This window comes from Lissotriton vulgaris, chromosome 6, assembly GCF_964263255.1.
Source record: "Lissotriton vulgaris chromosome 6, aLisVul1.2, whole genome shotgun sequence".
Lineage (NCBI taxonomy): Eukaryota > Metazoa > Chordata > Amphibia > Caudata > Salamandridae > Lissotriton > Lissotriton vulgaris.
Genome location: NC_141694.1, coordinates 1,236,026,668 through 1,236,041,293, shown reverse-complemented (window position 1 = coordinate 1,236,041,293; position 14,626 = coordinate 1,236,026,668). Strand labels below are relative to the sequence as shown.

Here is a 14,626-nt window from a genome sequence, read left to right as displayed (position 1 = left end):
CGAAAGTCTACAGCGGCAATTGATTTGGGACTAAGCTCACCCTTCCCTGGTACGACGGCGGTATTGCTTTGCCAGATATCAGACGTTACTACTGGGCCTCGCACCTGAGCGCCATTAATCACGTGACGTACTCATCGGAACCCGCTCCTGCCTTTGCCCTGGACAAATTTTTACTGCCCGGTGGCAACTTTAATAGGGCTTTGTACTCGAAGTCGCCAATCCGTCTCCTTACGGGTCCTACGAAGTGCGCGGTGCGGGCCTGGAGGGATGCAACTGTGGCTACGGGCTGGAGTGGCAAGCTGACGCGTATGACCCCATTGTATGACTCTGATCGATTGGGCAACCTTTGGCAGACAAAAGGGTTTGACAGATGGGACATGATTGGGATCAGTAGGGTGGAGGATCTTTGGGCCAGGGGGACTGTGAAGTCCTTTGAAGCCCTGAAACTGGAATACCAGCTTGATGATAGGGAGTATTTTCTGTATATGCAGGTTCGAAACGCCTTAGCCTCCGCCTTTCCCCCCGGGACGGATATTCCACAATCCTCCCCGCTGGAGGATCGTATCCTAGACGGCCACGTCCCTGATAGTACGATTTCCTTAATATATAAGAAGCTCATTAACAACAGGGCTGACCAGCTGGGGAAACTTCGTGCTTCCTGGACAGCGGACGGGCTTGAACTAGACGATGAGGACTGGCAGTCGGCTGTTTCTTCCCCTAAGGAGGTGGCTATTCCGGCTCGGCTTCGTTTTGTCCAGCTAAAGATCCTCCACCGTGTGTATGTAACTGGTATGTGACTGGTGCGAATGGGGCTTGTGACGGATGGACGGTGTAGGCGTGGGTGTGGTATGGATGGTACTTTTCTTGATGTTCTATGGGAATGCCCTATTGTCTCGGCCTTCTGGTCCAGGGTGCACAATGTGATGGGACGTGTCACTGGAGTCTCCCTCCTTCCTGAGGCACGGCGTTGCTTGCTCAATGTGTGGGAGCCTACGGATTGTACTGCTGCTCAGACGTTCTGGGTCACTCTGGGCAACATGGTTGCCAAGAGGGACATAGCTCAGCTCTGGGGGTCCGCCAGACCACCACGGCTCAGTGCCTGGAAAGATAACATGGACTGGTGCATGTTCCGAGAAAAGACGGTGTATGAGGCACGGGGTCGTCCCAGGAAATGGTCCAGGGTTTGGGCACAGTGGAATTCATACCGTGGCAATATTTGTTCCCCTCCACTTGATTACGAGGTACCTGTCCCCTCCTCCCCATGATTGGCGTTCCTTTTTCGGTTTTCCATATCATCTGTATCCTTTCTTCCTTCATGATCGCCCCCCCTTGCCAGATTCGTTCCATTCTATATTTACTCCTTTTCCCCTTCCCCCCCCTCCTTATGACCCTTGCCAGTATGATACCATGTGTTTGTGTGTTGTTGTTTTTCTTCGACAAAATCATAAAATTAAACCTTTTAATATCCTTTTAGTACGGTTTTATGCTCCACGCTATAATGTGCGCCCAGTGATCGCCTTAAAAGTGTACTGTCCTTCTTTATCCTTTCAATATGTGTCATAGCGGCCGGCCCTAAGGGGTTGTAGGCAGACGCTGTGTAATGTGCATTTCATAAATAAAGGTTTAAAATAAATAAATAAATAAATAAATAGATAACTTAGGATGAGTAGATGTTAAAAAGATATGGTTGTGGTATGTTTCGCTATGACATGTGGGTTGTTTTCCTAACAAACCGGGGGCTAAAGCCTACAAAGCTTCCAAAAATCCATTGGGGGGTGGGAAGGCTTCATTTTAGTGCACAGGAGAACTATGCACAACTACACGCCAGGTATCCAGACACTCAGGAGAACGAGGGGGAAATGAAGATGTACATACACAGGGCCAAAGGACCATATACTGGGTAAAGGAAGCCAAGGAGAAAACACTAACTTTATTGACATTTTGAGAAAACAAAAACACAAATCTCATCCAGTCAATGTGGCTTCTGGTTGGCCAACCAGAGTGATGGAGATCTTGCGCTCAGCGACAGTAACTTTAGGTTGTGTAGGTGGTAAAAATATGTGGCTGTGGTATGCCTTTATACCCCCAGAGGGGATACCCGAAATACAAAGACTTAACTGACATTTCACTTGCAGGAGCGTTCGTAAATTTCTAAAATGTCCTACCTATGGTTTATTGCCTTTTGGCAACCGAAATCCATACATAACTGGAATATCCAGAACAAGGAGACCCACAGAAAACCAAGATTGGGGTTAAGCCGTGGCAAGAATATGTTCCGGCAAGAGGGGGATTGTAAGAAATTATCTTGTTTTGTCAGATTTTTAACCGTTTTTTCCAAAAGTCATGCTCAGGGTTCTCTAGTGGCTCGCCAGTTAGAGCAATGGAAGACTGTCTTTCATCAATAGATTCAATTACAAAATATGTACTTTTATACTTTCCATAAACTGATTTTTCCCCAATTTCCTAATTAATTGTACGAACTACATACATAATAAAACTCACAAATATTTGGTATGGTCTTACATTTGGGGCATTATTTACTTGGTTAGCAATCCAGGATATATACTTGTCCATTTGAGAAATGCAACCACATTTTAAACAAACAAAGAAAAGAAAATATCTTCACATTTTTCACTAAATCCCCAGGCTGTATAGCAAGAACGATCCAGTGTTTACGCAACAGGGTTTGATCAAATCCACAGTCCTTAATGTGTCAGAAAAAGGAAACATACTTTATACGGATACACAAAGATAAAAAGTTACACCTGCTGCAACAACCTATTGCTAATTTGTTTAAAACACGTTCCGGCACAGAGGTCTGGTATTCTGCTTTGATCCCAAAAGAAGCTTCCACACACCTGCTACCTGCCACCAACCCAATGTTAGACAAAAAAGAAAATACAAATAAGTTGCAGACATCTAAGCACTGAAAAAGGCTGGTGCACAGATCAACATAATCTGGAAGACCTGAAGATGCACATGCCCATTGTCAGCAGATACACACACAAAAAAAATACAAAGCACTTTTCAGAACAATTTCTATATGGCAGAAGTGCTTAAAGCATGCAATACTGTAAGCAAATCAAATCTTACGCCATATAGTTTAGTACTCCATTGTGATACTTGCTCCAATACATATCGATATCTTATTATCTTGTGTATTAAATGGATTAGTGTCCGGTTTCCTGGCTTCTATAGAGGCACGCATCCTAAAACGCCTGTCTAATGATCTACAACATATTACAGCCTGTCACATTAGGAGACTAAAAACTCACACTATTTAAATACTCTGACTGATTGATTTGTAGAATATGTAAATGTTCTTTTACCTTGCCAACAGCAGGACAAGCATCTCTTCGAACAGTCTCTATTCCCTTTGCATCAAATACTGGGTCCTTTTGATCCAGGGTTTCATACATGTAACCCACATACCTCTTCTTGGTTTGCAAGACACACGGCAAATAAACCTGCATTGGTAGAGAAGGGAAACAATGCAAATACAGTTTATAAGCTGTATAATTCCCACTCTATTTTCTATGCTTATATAATACATAGAAGTTGTTATATCAGAATAGATATAAGCTTGTTGATCAGGAAAATCAAATAAATTAAAACATTTCACACAATGTATAACCTATTCACAAAAATGTTCTTTCCCGACACTGTTTCCTTAGCTTGATAGGCTTTCACAACTTGAAATCTGACCGCATTACAAATCAAATTGTATGGGAAATCAGAACTTTCCACAAAGTATTACTACACGGTAGAGAATACCTAAAAGACATACAAAATAATAGAATGCTGCAGAGACACTTGAATAAGATTTATCAATGAGCACTTGAGTTAATCTGCAGTTTATCTGTTTTCTAATTTTAGTATGAAATTGAGGTTGGTCAAGGAACATGTCCCGCAACAGCAAGGACATAGTGGCAGGACCTTAACTGTGATGTCAGAGACTGCTCTACATTTTGCACTTCATAACTATATTTTATATACTCTTAAAAAAGCCTTTGTTACCTTACCTTCTCAAACTTGAGTTTGACAGGTTTAGGGTTGGTAGCAGTTACAGCATCCGCAATTTCCTGACCAATCTTAAAAGACTGCTCCTTGGTAGCTCCCTTTAACAGAACAAACATGCTGAAAAGAGATTAAGCAGGAGTTAAAAATAAAATATCTGAAAGCATACATGTAATGCAATAGTAAGGCACTACTGTACATTTCTTGGGGCCTTAGCATATGTTCTTAACTTTTCATTTATTGATTCCTGCCAATGGAAGACAACTGATGCAAGACTGATACAAGCTCACGTCTCTTTTAATCTTAAACTCAAATTACATATTGGTTCTTGTTTCTCTTGATTTATATATTGGACAACCATCCTCCAAAATTAAAGTAACATTCGCTCTATGTTTTTAAATGAATGCACAATGGATACATCAGTTGCTCATTTCTCTTCCCATGTGTCCAATGACTTTTTTGCCTATATATGTCAATAGAGACATTTTGGTCTTAACTTTTAAGCAATACACTGAGAAAACAAGTCTATAAATTGTCATTTGCCAGTCCTGATATCAGGTCAAAATGAATGTCAATTTAGTGTACAAACTTGTCCCCCAAACTCCTTGGTAGTCCACACACCTCCCCCAGCAAGTGAATCACATTTTATGGAAACCAGGTCTCACAATTTGTTCCTTCATACAGACAGTTACAACTATGTACTGTCTTTAGTTGACAGACGCTATGAACAATACATTAGTGCCATGTTATAAGAAAGAAAAAAAAGCTGCCCCAAAACGAGATTCAATCTCATCTAAACCAGTACATAAACAGATAATGTGAGCCCTTGATTTTTAAACTGATTTAAATAGATGCAATTATAATACCTGTCAGTATCGCCATACACAACCCGAGCACCCCACTTCTTTGTTTCATTCACCAATTTTATGGCTCGCTCCAGTGTCTCTCGAGCTTTGTGGATAATACTGTCACCGATCTGGGGAAAAAAAAAATGCCCATTTACCAAACCGTGTGCCATTCTAATGGGCACATCTATACCGTTTATTGTACTTATTTTAGGCTACTGATATCTGAACACTGATGTGTGTACGTTTGTTATCCTTTCCATACAAGCACATGACAATACTGGTTCCATGTTTACCTGGTGAGGATGAATAACCCAAGAAAAGACCACTAAGATACCGTATTTTCCGGCATCTAAGACGACATTTGAACCCCTGAAAATGTTTTGGAAAGTCGGGGGTCGTCTTATACGCCGGATGCAAAATTAGACCGTCTGTTTTCATGGTTTTTTTTTAACAGCGCGGACTACTCCTGAAGGTTCCCGCGCTTCCGGCCCAGCCGGAGGTGGGGAGGGTGGCTCTAATCCGCCCGCCAGCCACAGAGTCGAAGAGCATTGCATCCTGGGGGCTCCTGCGCACAATTGGCTTTCAAGCCGCAACTTCGCCCCTTTACTACTGCCTGGTGGGTACCCCCGAGGCCTCCCGCAGAAATTGGCAGCCATAATGCCGGAGGATTCCCGCCGGAGCATTGCATCGGTGGACAACGCTGAGGATCCGCGATAGCATCCACGGAGTCGGAGGACGCCGCCGGGCACTGGAGCTGCTTCACTGCGGTAAGCTGAGCGTACTCGGAGGACTAGCGGGTGGAGAGATTAGGCTTGCAATATTTCCAGTATACAAGCAAGGTGGAAGAAACATTTCCCGCCTAAGTATACAGTGCTTACAACCCTATATTTCTAAAAACCAAACGTTAAGTTACATGGTTCAAAAGTGACAATAGCGAGCAACCAAAATACATGAGGTAGCAATCAGTACATTACAAGAGAAAAAAGTGATAAGTGTGCAGGTTATAAAAGCGTACAAAGTACGAGTAGAGCGTTGGACTGTGCTGGAAGTGGGGGTAGTCTTATACGGCGAGTATAGCACAAAACCTAAATTTTATCAAGCAAAGTGGGGGGTCGTCTTATACGCCGGGTCGTCTTATACGCCGGAAAATACGGTAAGGCTATTGGATCACTGGGTAGGCAATCAACTATTGGGTACCATCGGTGGAAGTGGATATCTGTGAACTCTTATATTACCTACATGATTGGTGCTTGTTGCTCTATACCTACTTCTTAATTGCCTGAGCAATGTCTTATACTGCTGAGCATGAATAACTGTGCTTAGAGCTATTGCGAAAGCTGGCATTTGGCAAGAGGACAACTGAATGTGAGCATAATGCAGTCCATTAATGTGCCCTACACTTCCACATCCTCAAAGAACAAGTACTTGGCATTTGACAGAAATGCTCAAGAGCACATTTCAAAGGAAAGGCACACTTGACAGATGTAAAAATGGCAACAGCACATTGACGTGGTAGAGAAACACAAATACAAAAGACTCCTAACTAAACATGCATAAGCTAAGAAAACCATTACTTGGAAACTAAAAGAACGCAGCGTTTTCAAAAAGCTAGCAAAATTAAGATGTGCAGGATGTTGTGCTTTCTCTCCCTAGACATGGCATAATCATTAAAACTAAATCATCTGTAGTTTTAGTGATTCTCTAAAATCTAAAAATAAAATCTTGAAAAAAGGATGAAAACTAAAACTCAATATATTTGTTAAGCCTGAAATGTTGCAGAGGACCAGTGCTTCTTTCTGAATGAACCTCCAATAATTATAGGGACGAGCAATTTCGGAACTGATTAACCACGGCTGCATACATATATGCAACATTTGCAAGCTACAACCGTTCTTGAGATGCAGGATGGGAAATACATTTTAGTCACTAACATTTGGCATAAAACCAAAACAAATCTACCTACACTGCACAAAACGTTTTCAGGTATGTCTTACAATTATAATATTGATCATCATTACAAAAATCATAATTTTCTTACATTTGGAGAACTTGAAAGAGCGAATGGTGTATGCTTACTACAGATTACTTTGACCTGGAGAATAAGTTACTTACCTTCGGTAACAAAATATCTGTAAGAGACATAGATTAGTTATGGATTCCTCACCTTAGAATTACCCCCAGGCGTCAGAATGGCTCCTGTGAATTTTTTCTTCAGCAGTACTACTGCGAGTCGATAGGTGGCGTTGGTCGACTCTGCGTTCGTCGTTGGCGTCGGGGGTCACCGGAATGACTGTCCGATATCTACTTAGACGCCGCCCTCGCGCGCTGACGTCAGTTCTTTACACGACATTCCACGCCAGAAGTGCAGAGCCATGCAAGACACTGACCAGTGGAGCACAAAACAAGGGTCCTGCAAGGGAGTCCTTAATCCTAGAAGTCAGTTCGCAGAATGGGGAGAATGGGTGGGACGGTGAGGAATCCATAACTAATCTACGTCTCGTACAGATATGTCGTTACCGAAGGTAAGCAACTTGTTCATCTGAAAGAGACAAGTTATGGATTCCTCACCTTAGAATAGAAACCCCAGCAATTCCAACCTCGGAGGTGGGTCTGTGAACCAAGGTCACACCAGACAGTCCTGGAGAACTGAACGGCCAAAGAAGCCATCTGTCCGGACTTGGCTGTACAGGCAGTAGTGTTTGGTAAATGTGTGCAGTGAAGCCCACGTAGCTGCCTGGCAGATGTCAAGAAGGGGGACGCCATGTCCCAAAGCAGTAGTATCTGCCATCGCCCTGGTGGAATGGGCGCGCAACCCCACTGGCGGTTCCTTTTTCGCTAAGGAAAAGTAGATTTTGATGCAAAGAACGACCCATCGGGGATGGTAAGTTTTTGCATGGCCCGACCTCTTTTTGAGCCCACAAAGCCAACAAAGAGCTGGTCATCCACCCGGAATTGTTTTGTGTGATCCAGATAGAACGAAAGCGCACGTTTTGGATCCAGTCAGTGGAGCCTCTCTTCCTGTTTAGAAGGATTCGGGGGCGGGAAGAAGGTGGACAAAGTGATGGTCTGTCCTATGTGGAAACAGGTAACCACTATGGGAAGGAAAGAAGGCCTAGTGCGAAGGAAATCTTTGTCCGGATGAACAGCCAAGAAAGGAAGTTTGGAAGAGAGGGCTTGAAGCTCACTCACCCTGCGAGCAGAGGTGATAGCAACCAAAAAGGCAGTTTTAAGGGTCAGAAGTCTGAGGAGACAGTTATGTAACGGCTCGAAAGGAGTGCACATAGATAGGTGACAACCAGGTTCAAGTCCCGTTGGGGCATTACGAAAGGGGTTGGAAGAAACAAGTGAGTATTGCCCTTAAGGAAGCAATTTACAATAGGGGACTTGAAAAGAGGATGGTCAGGCAGCTAAAGGAAGGCCGAAATGGCAAAATATAGCATTTGAAAGTGCCTGGAGCAGAGCCCTGCTGGGCCAAAGAAAGAAGGAAGAGGAGAACCTCTAAAAGGGGGAAAGAAAGGGGGTCCACAGCTTTTGCTGCGCACCATGCCACAAATCTGTTCCATCTACAGTCGTATACCCTTTTGGTGGGGGGACGCTTGGCTGCCAAGGTAACGTTACAGACTTCGGGAGGAAGGTCGAAAGCGGTCAACTGTCGCCGCTCAATCTCCAAGCAAGGAGGTGGAAGCTGGACAGGTTCGGGTGGAGGACCTTTCCCTGCTGCTGCGACAGAAGATCCTCCCGAAGAGGCAGTCTGATTGGAAGATCGATGGCCATGTGTAATAGCTCAGGATACCAGACTCTTCGTTCCCAATCCGGGCCACAAGAATGACTTGGGCCCGGTCGCGCTTGATCTTCTTCAGCACTCTGGGCAGAAGTGGTATAGGCGAAAAGGTTATAGAAGACTGCAACTCCACTTGCGACGAAAAGTCACCTAGTGAGTGCCGCCTTGGAAATTCCAATGCGCAGAATTGTTAACATTGCACGTTCTTTTTGGTGGCAGATAGATCTAACAAAGACTCTCCCCACTGCTGAAAGAGACCTTGCACCACCTCCAAGTGAAGATGCCATTCGTGATCCATCATGCATCTGCGGCTGAGTTCATCCGCCCTGACGTTCAGAGAACCTGCCAGCAGTTGAACCAACAGAGATATGTCCTGATGTTCCTGCCATGTCCAAAGGCTGAGAACCTCTTGACATAGGGTCCACAACCCCACCTTGCCCGGTGGTGTTGTTCGTTAACACCTGCACTACTCTTTCCCGGACAGAGGGAAGGAATGCCTTTAGTGCAAGACGAATCGCCCGAAGCTCCAGAAGGTTGATGTGGATCCCGGACTCCACCGGAAACCAGAAGCCTCTGATCTCCGCCTCTCTCATGTCACCGCCCCACCCCAGAAGTGATGCATCTGTCACTACTGTAAACTCGGATTGGGGAAGGGAGAGGGATCTTCCACTGACCCAATCCTGGTTCGTTAGCCACCACTGCAATTGGCGTGCAGTGCCCTCTGATATCTGGATGCATTCGGAAAGATCCCCCTGATGCTGTGCCCACTGGAACTTAAGGTCCCACTGCAGAGTCCGCATATACCACCTGGCATAATCCACCAGCAGGATGCAGGAGGTCATGAGGCCCAGTAACGGATATATGATGTTACAACGCGGACTTTTACTCCGCATACTGTTACAACGCGGTTTTTACAACGCGGGTCATGTAACAACGCATGTATTTACAACGCATTTTTTTACAACGCAGGTACCTTTACAACGCAGACCATTACAACGTAAGTATTGGTAAGTATATATTAATAAGAATAATATAATAGTAACTTAATTTTAAAAGTATAATTTAATGTAATTTTAAATAATTTAATTTCCGTAAATTAATTTAAATTTAAATTAATGTTACTTAATTTTTACCCTGTACCCCTGTACCCCAAAAACTCAAAACTGACCCTCAACCCCAAAAATAATGCAAAGTAATTTAATGTAATTTATTTGCTATTAAATAATTTAAATTAAAATTAAATTAAATTTATTGTTACCCTGTACCCCAAAAACTAAAAACTGACCCTGAACCCTAAAAATACCCCTTTACCCAAAAACTAAAAACTGACCCTGAACCCTAAAAATACCCCTTTACCCTAAAACCCAAAACTGACCCTGAACCCTAAAAAAAAACCCCTTTACCCTAAAACCCAAAACTGACCCTGAACCCTAAAAATACCCCTTTACCCTAAAACCCAAAACTGACCCTGAACCCTAAAAATACCCCTTTACCCAAAAACCCAAAACTGACCCTGAACCCTAAAAATACCCCTTTACCCTAAAACCCAAAACTGACCCTGAACCCTAAAAATACCCCTTTACCCTAAAACCCAAAACTGACCCTGAATCCTAAAAATACCCCTTTACCCTAAAACCCAAAACTGACCCTGAACCCTAAAAATACCCCTTTACCCTAAAACCCAAAACTGACCCTGAACCCTAAAAATACCCCTTTACCCTAAAACCCAAAACTGACCCTGAACCCTAAAAATACCCCTTTACCCTAAAACCCAAAACTGACCCTGAACCCTAAAAATACCCCTTTACCCTAAAACCCAAAACTGACCCTGAACCCTAAAAATACCCCTTTACCCTAAAACCCAAAACTGACCCTGAACCCTAAAAATACCCCTTTACCCTAAAACCCAAAACTGACCCTGAACCCTAAAAATACCCCTTTACCCTAAAACCCAAAACTGACCCTGAACCCTAAAAATACCCCTTTACCCTAAAACCCAAAACTGACCCTAACCCCTAAAAATACCCCTTAACCCAAAACATATAACATTTAAAATATAACTATATACTTACCAATACTTACGTTGTAATGGTATGCGTTGTAAAGGTACCTGCGTTGTAAAAAAATGCGTTGTAAAAACATGAGTTGTAACAGTATCCGCGTTGTAATGGATGCGTTGTAAAAGTAGTGCGTTGTAAAAAATGCGTTGTAACAAGTAAACACCCCCAGTAACCTCAGGGTCATTCTGACCGAAACCCGTGATAGAGGTTGAACGGTCGTAATCATAGCCCAAATATCCTGGACCTGTTGCTCGGGAAGATAAGCCTGAAACTGCTCTGTGTCCAGAACCGCTCCAATGAAAAGGAGATTCTGAGAGGGAATCAGGTGTGACTTCGGTACATTGATGGTGAACCCCAGCGAATGCAGGAGGTCGCCCGTAGTCTGGAAATGGGAGGTGAGCCAGCGTCAAGATGGGGAAAGACTGGAACTCCTGATCTGCGCAGATGAGCTGGTACCACTGCCATCACTTTTGTGAACACCTGAAGGGCGCTGGTAAGGTCAAAGGGGAGCACGGTAAACTGAAAGTGCTCATTGCCTACTATGAAACTGCAGGTAACGCCGGTGGGCCGGCAGGACGGGGATGTGAAAATAAGCGTCCTGCAAACGCAACGTTACCATCCAGTCTCCAGGATCGAGGGCAGACAGGACCTGAGCCAGTGTCAACATTTTGAACTTCTCCTTCTGAAGGAAGTGGTTGACGTTCCTGAGATCCAAGACAGGACGCTGCCCATTATTCTTCTTGAGTACCAGGGGGAGCAGGTCGACTGGCCTGCCCGCTGGCCCCCAGACCCAAGATGGTGGGACCCACGTCCCCAGCAGCACAGAAGCTTGACAGATTGCGAAGGTCTATGGCTCTGGCTGGAATGTGGTGATGCACCCCTCCCATAGCCACGAAAGGGGTGGAAAGCGGACTGCACTGGGCGAGAGGTGGATGCGAGGCCCAAGGATCTAGCCGTAGTCGTGGAGTCCTTATAGCGCTCACGCGCATTGTCCGCCTTGTCGCCAAACAAGCGACGGCCATCACAGGGCATGTCCAAAAGCGTAGCTTGGACATCACTCGAAAAGCCAGTAGACCTCAACCAGGCGTAGCGTCTAAAGGCTACTGACGTGGAAGTTGTCCTTCCTAGTGAGTTCAGGAAAGATATGGCTAGGCAGTTCGGGCTGGACTGTTCCCATGAGGCACAGGGTCAGACTGATTTGCATATGGCCATGTCTGAACTGGGGTGGTGTGGTGAGCAAAATAACGATGGATTAAACCCAGATCTGTGACTGGGGGCGAATGTTTTGCCATTGTGCAACATACCGTCCATCAATTGTTGTTTTTGCCTTTGTCACCCCGAGTGGGACAGGTATGCTAAGACGTGAGTCCCGTGCTCTCCATGCCACTGGAATCAAGCTATCCTGGCTGATGACGGCTTATAGCCAGAAACCAGCCCTAGGATGCTTGATTCCGGTCCAGGAAAGACATGGCTTGGCAGTTCAGGCTGGACTGTTCCCATGAGCCACAGGGTCAGACTGATTTGCATATGCCATGTCTGAACTGGGCTGGTGTGGTGAGCAAAATATTGATGGATTAAACCCAGACCTGTGACTGGGGGTGAATGTTTTGCCATTGTGCAACATTCCGTCCATCAATTGTTGTTTTTGCTTCTGCCTAGTGAGTCGGCGGTGTCCAGCCCACATTGGATTGGCGAACTTCGCAACTGCACGGAAGAGCACAGCCGGGCCTCCTCCGAGCACTGTGGCAACACCTGCAAAACCGTGTCCCACACTGATTGGGAGTAACAGCCCAAGAGACATGCATTGTTCACCGACCACAGTCCTAAGCTGGAATAAGAAAACATCTTCTTCCCAAGGTGGTCCAGTTTTTTGTATTCCTTATCAGGTGGTGCGTTAGGGTATGCACCCTTGAAAGTCGAGGCTTGGACCACCAAGCTCTCAGAGATTGGGTGTTTGGAGAGGAAAATGGGGCCGCCTGGGGCCAGGCGGTGGCGTCGGGCAATCATCCTATCCACAGGAGTGTTGGGCTTGGACCAGATGCCCAAAAGGATGTCCTTGACTGAACTGCAGCAGGGGCTCCGAAGAGGCCACTGCCGGCTGAAGAAAATCCAAAAAGCTTTATTTCACAGTTACGCTATAAAAGCACAATACCTAGAATAAAAATATTTCATAACACACTAAACAATAAATAGACGAAGTTTAAAACATTATTAAATTTACATATGGACTGTCGCAGCAATGAACAACATAATTCATATGAATTAAAAGACTGAAGCAGATCAAAAAAATAAGGGTGTTACAGTACATAAAATTGAATAAGAACGATGTTACATGTGTTTCTTCCTGGAGCCTTGCACATTTGCGAAGTATCAATCTTTGGTTCATTACAAATTAAAACAATATCCAACTTTGTATATACAGTCGCCAAGATGACACTAAACATTCTTCAGTTTGCTGGGAGTGATCTAATAACCCAAAACCAGCTCAAGAATTTAGCAATTGCAATAGCAATTGACGGTGATGGGAATGCATTTATTATGTAAAAAATATCAATAAAAATATTTTTTTTTTAAAAAGCAATTGACGGTGATGTATCTGTGCGCACACCACACCGTCTAGTGCACAATGACCTACAAATTGGCTTGAGCCACACTCGACGGGGGTGGCATATGCTGAACAAACAAACATTAGGTGGCTGTGTGTCCAGCTGGTCCAGAAACAAGGGACACTTGCTGTTGCCAGTTGGGATCGATTTTGCTGTATAATTTCCTATTGGCAGGGTACCCATCCTAAATTGGAAGTGCAGCTTCCGGTCATGCGTTTTAGTTATTAGATCCCCAATACTGCTCTAGATTTGGCCGGAATTTGACTTCCAAACATCCTCCCGTTAGAGAAGATGTGTCACGGTCTGTGAATGTTAAAAAGCTCTGATTCCTAGTATTTCTCTTTCAGGAACACCTTTGGAGGGAATGATACGTTCGAAGGATTTTCCCACAAGGTGGCCATCCCAATACGGACTATGGAGGCCCTAACCTCCCATAACCATCTAATTTTATGATAGCAATCTGCCTGGATTAGATCGTTGAGGTTGGCAGGGTAGAATGCCAGTTCTGGCACCAAATTATTCGCCAGTATAATATGGGACGTAGTCTGGCAATATCAGCCAGTGCTTTTCTGCCTAACTCGTACAGCATTGGGCACACTGGGGTACTTTGCGGGAGACTAGTGATCCTACGTAAAAGCCTGTTTTCTGCGACAGCTAACTGGGGAATGTTCGCATTCCCCCAGAGCTCTGTACCATATAAGCTAGAGCTCACAACTTTCATACTGTAAATCTGGAGCACCAGATTCACTGCCTTTGTGAGGAAGGTATCAAACTCGGTGTGTAATATGAACCGGAACACCTGATCGATGGTACTGGTATGGGCTAGAAAGCCTGCCTGTAGTGGTGATAGGATACCATGCTCGTCTATATAATTTTGGACCTTATTTAATACTAACCGCCCCATCACCTTTTGCAAGGAATCTATAAGGCTTATGGGCTTGTAGTTACCTGGGTGGGACTTATCCTCTTTTTTATATACCAGGATGATCTTGCCCCTTTCCAAGAGTCGGGCACTGGGGCTTCTTGGGCAATGGCATTAGCCAGTAATATAATGTACCGGCACCATTTGGGTTCATCATACAGGAAGATGTCAGCCGGGATACCATCAAAACTGGAGCTCTTTTCCCTGTTACAGCTCCAAGGGCAGTACTGACATCAGCCAATGTGAAGGTTGTGTCTTGATAAAATAAGTGCAAAGGCTCAACAGGGTCCCACTCGTCAGAGCTACAAGCATATTGGGGTTTAAAATGGTTGACCCATTGGTCCTGGGCTATGTGGGTTTGTGGCAGTAATGGCTGTCCTCCCCTGACCCAT

General features: G+C 44.6%; 1 protein-coding gene across 2 annotated transcripts in view; it reads right to left on the bottom strand.

The window, feature by feature from the left end:
• Positions 1–14,626, bottom strand: part of REV3L (REV3 like, DNA directed polymerase zeta catalytic subunit) — a 1,049,196-nt gene that overhangs the window by 201,746 nt on the left and 832,824 nt on the right. For both annotated transcript variants that reach the window (XM_086927335.1, XM_086927334.1), the window contains exons 26-28: positions 4,884–4,993; positions 4,023–4,137; positions 3,330–3,467 (exon numbers count right to left, since the gene is read on the bottom strand). In XM_086927335.1, coding sequence (XP_086783461.1) covers positions 3,330–3,467; positions 4,023–4,137; positions 4,884–4,993 — 363 coding nt within the window. The remainder of the gene's footprint in view (positions 1–3,329; positions 3,468–4,022; positions 4,138–4,883; positions 4,994–14,626) is intronic.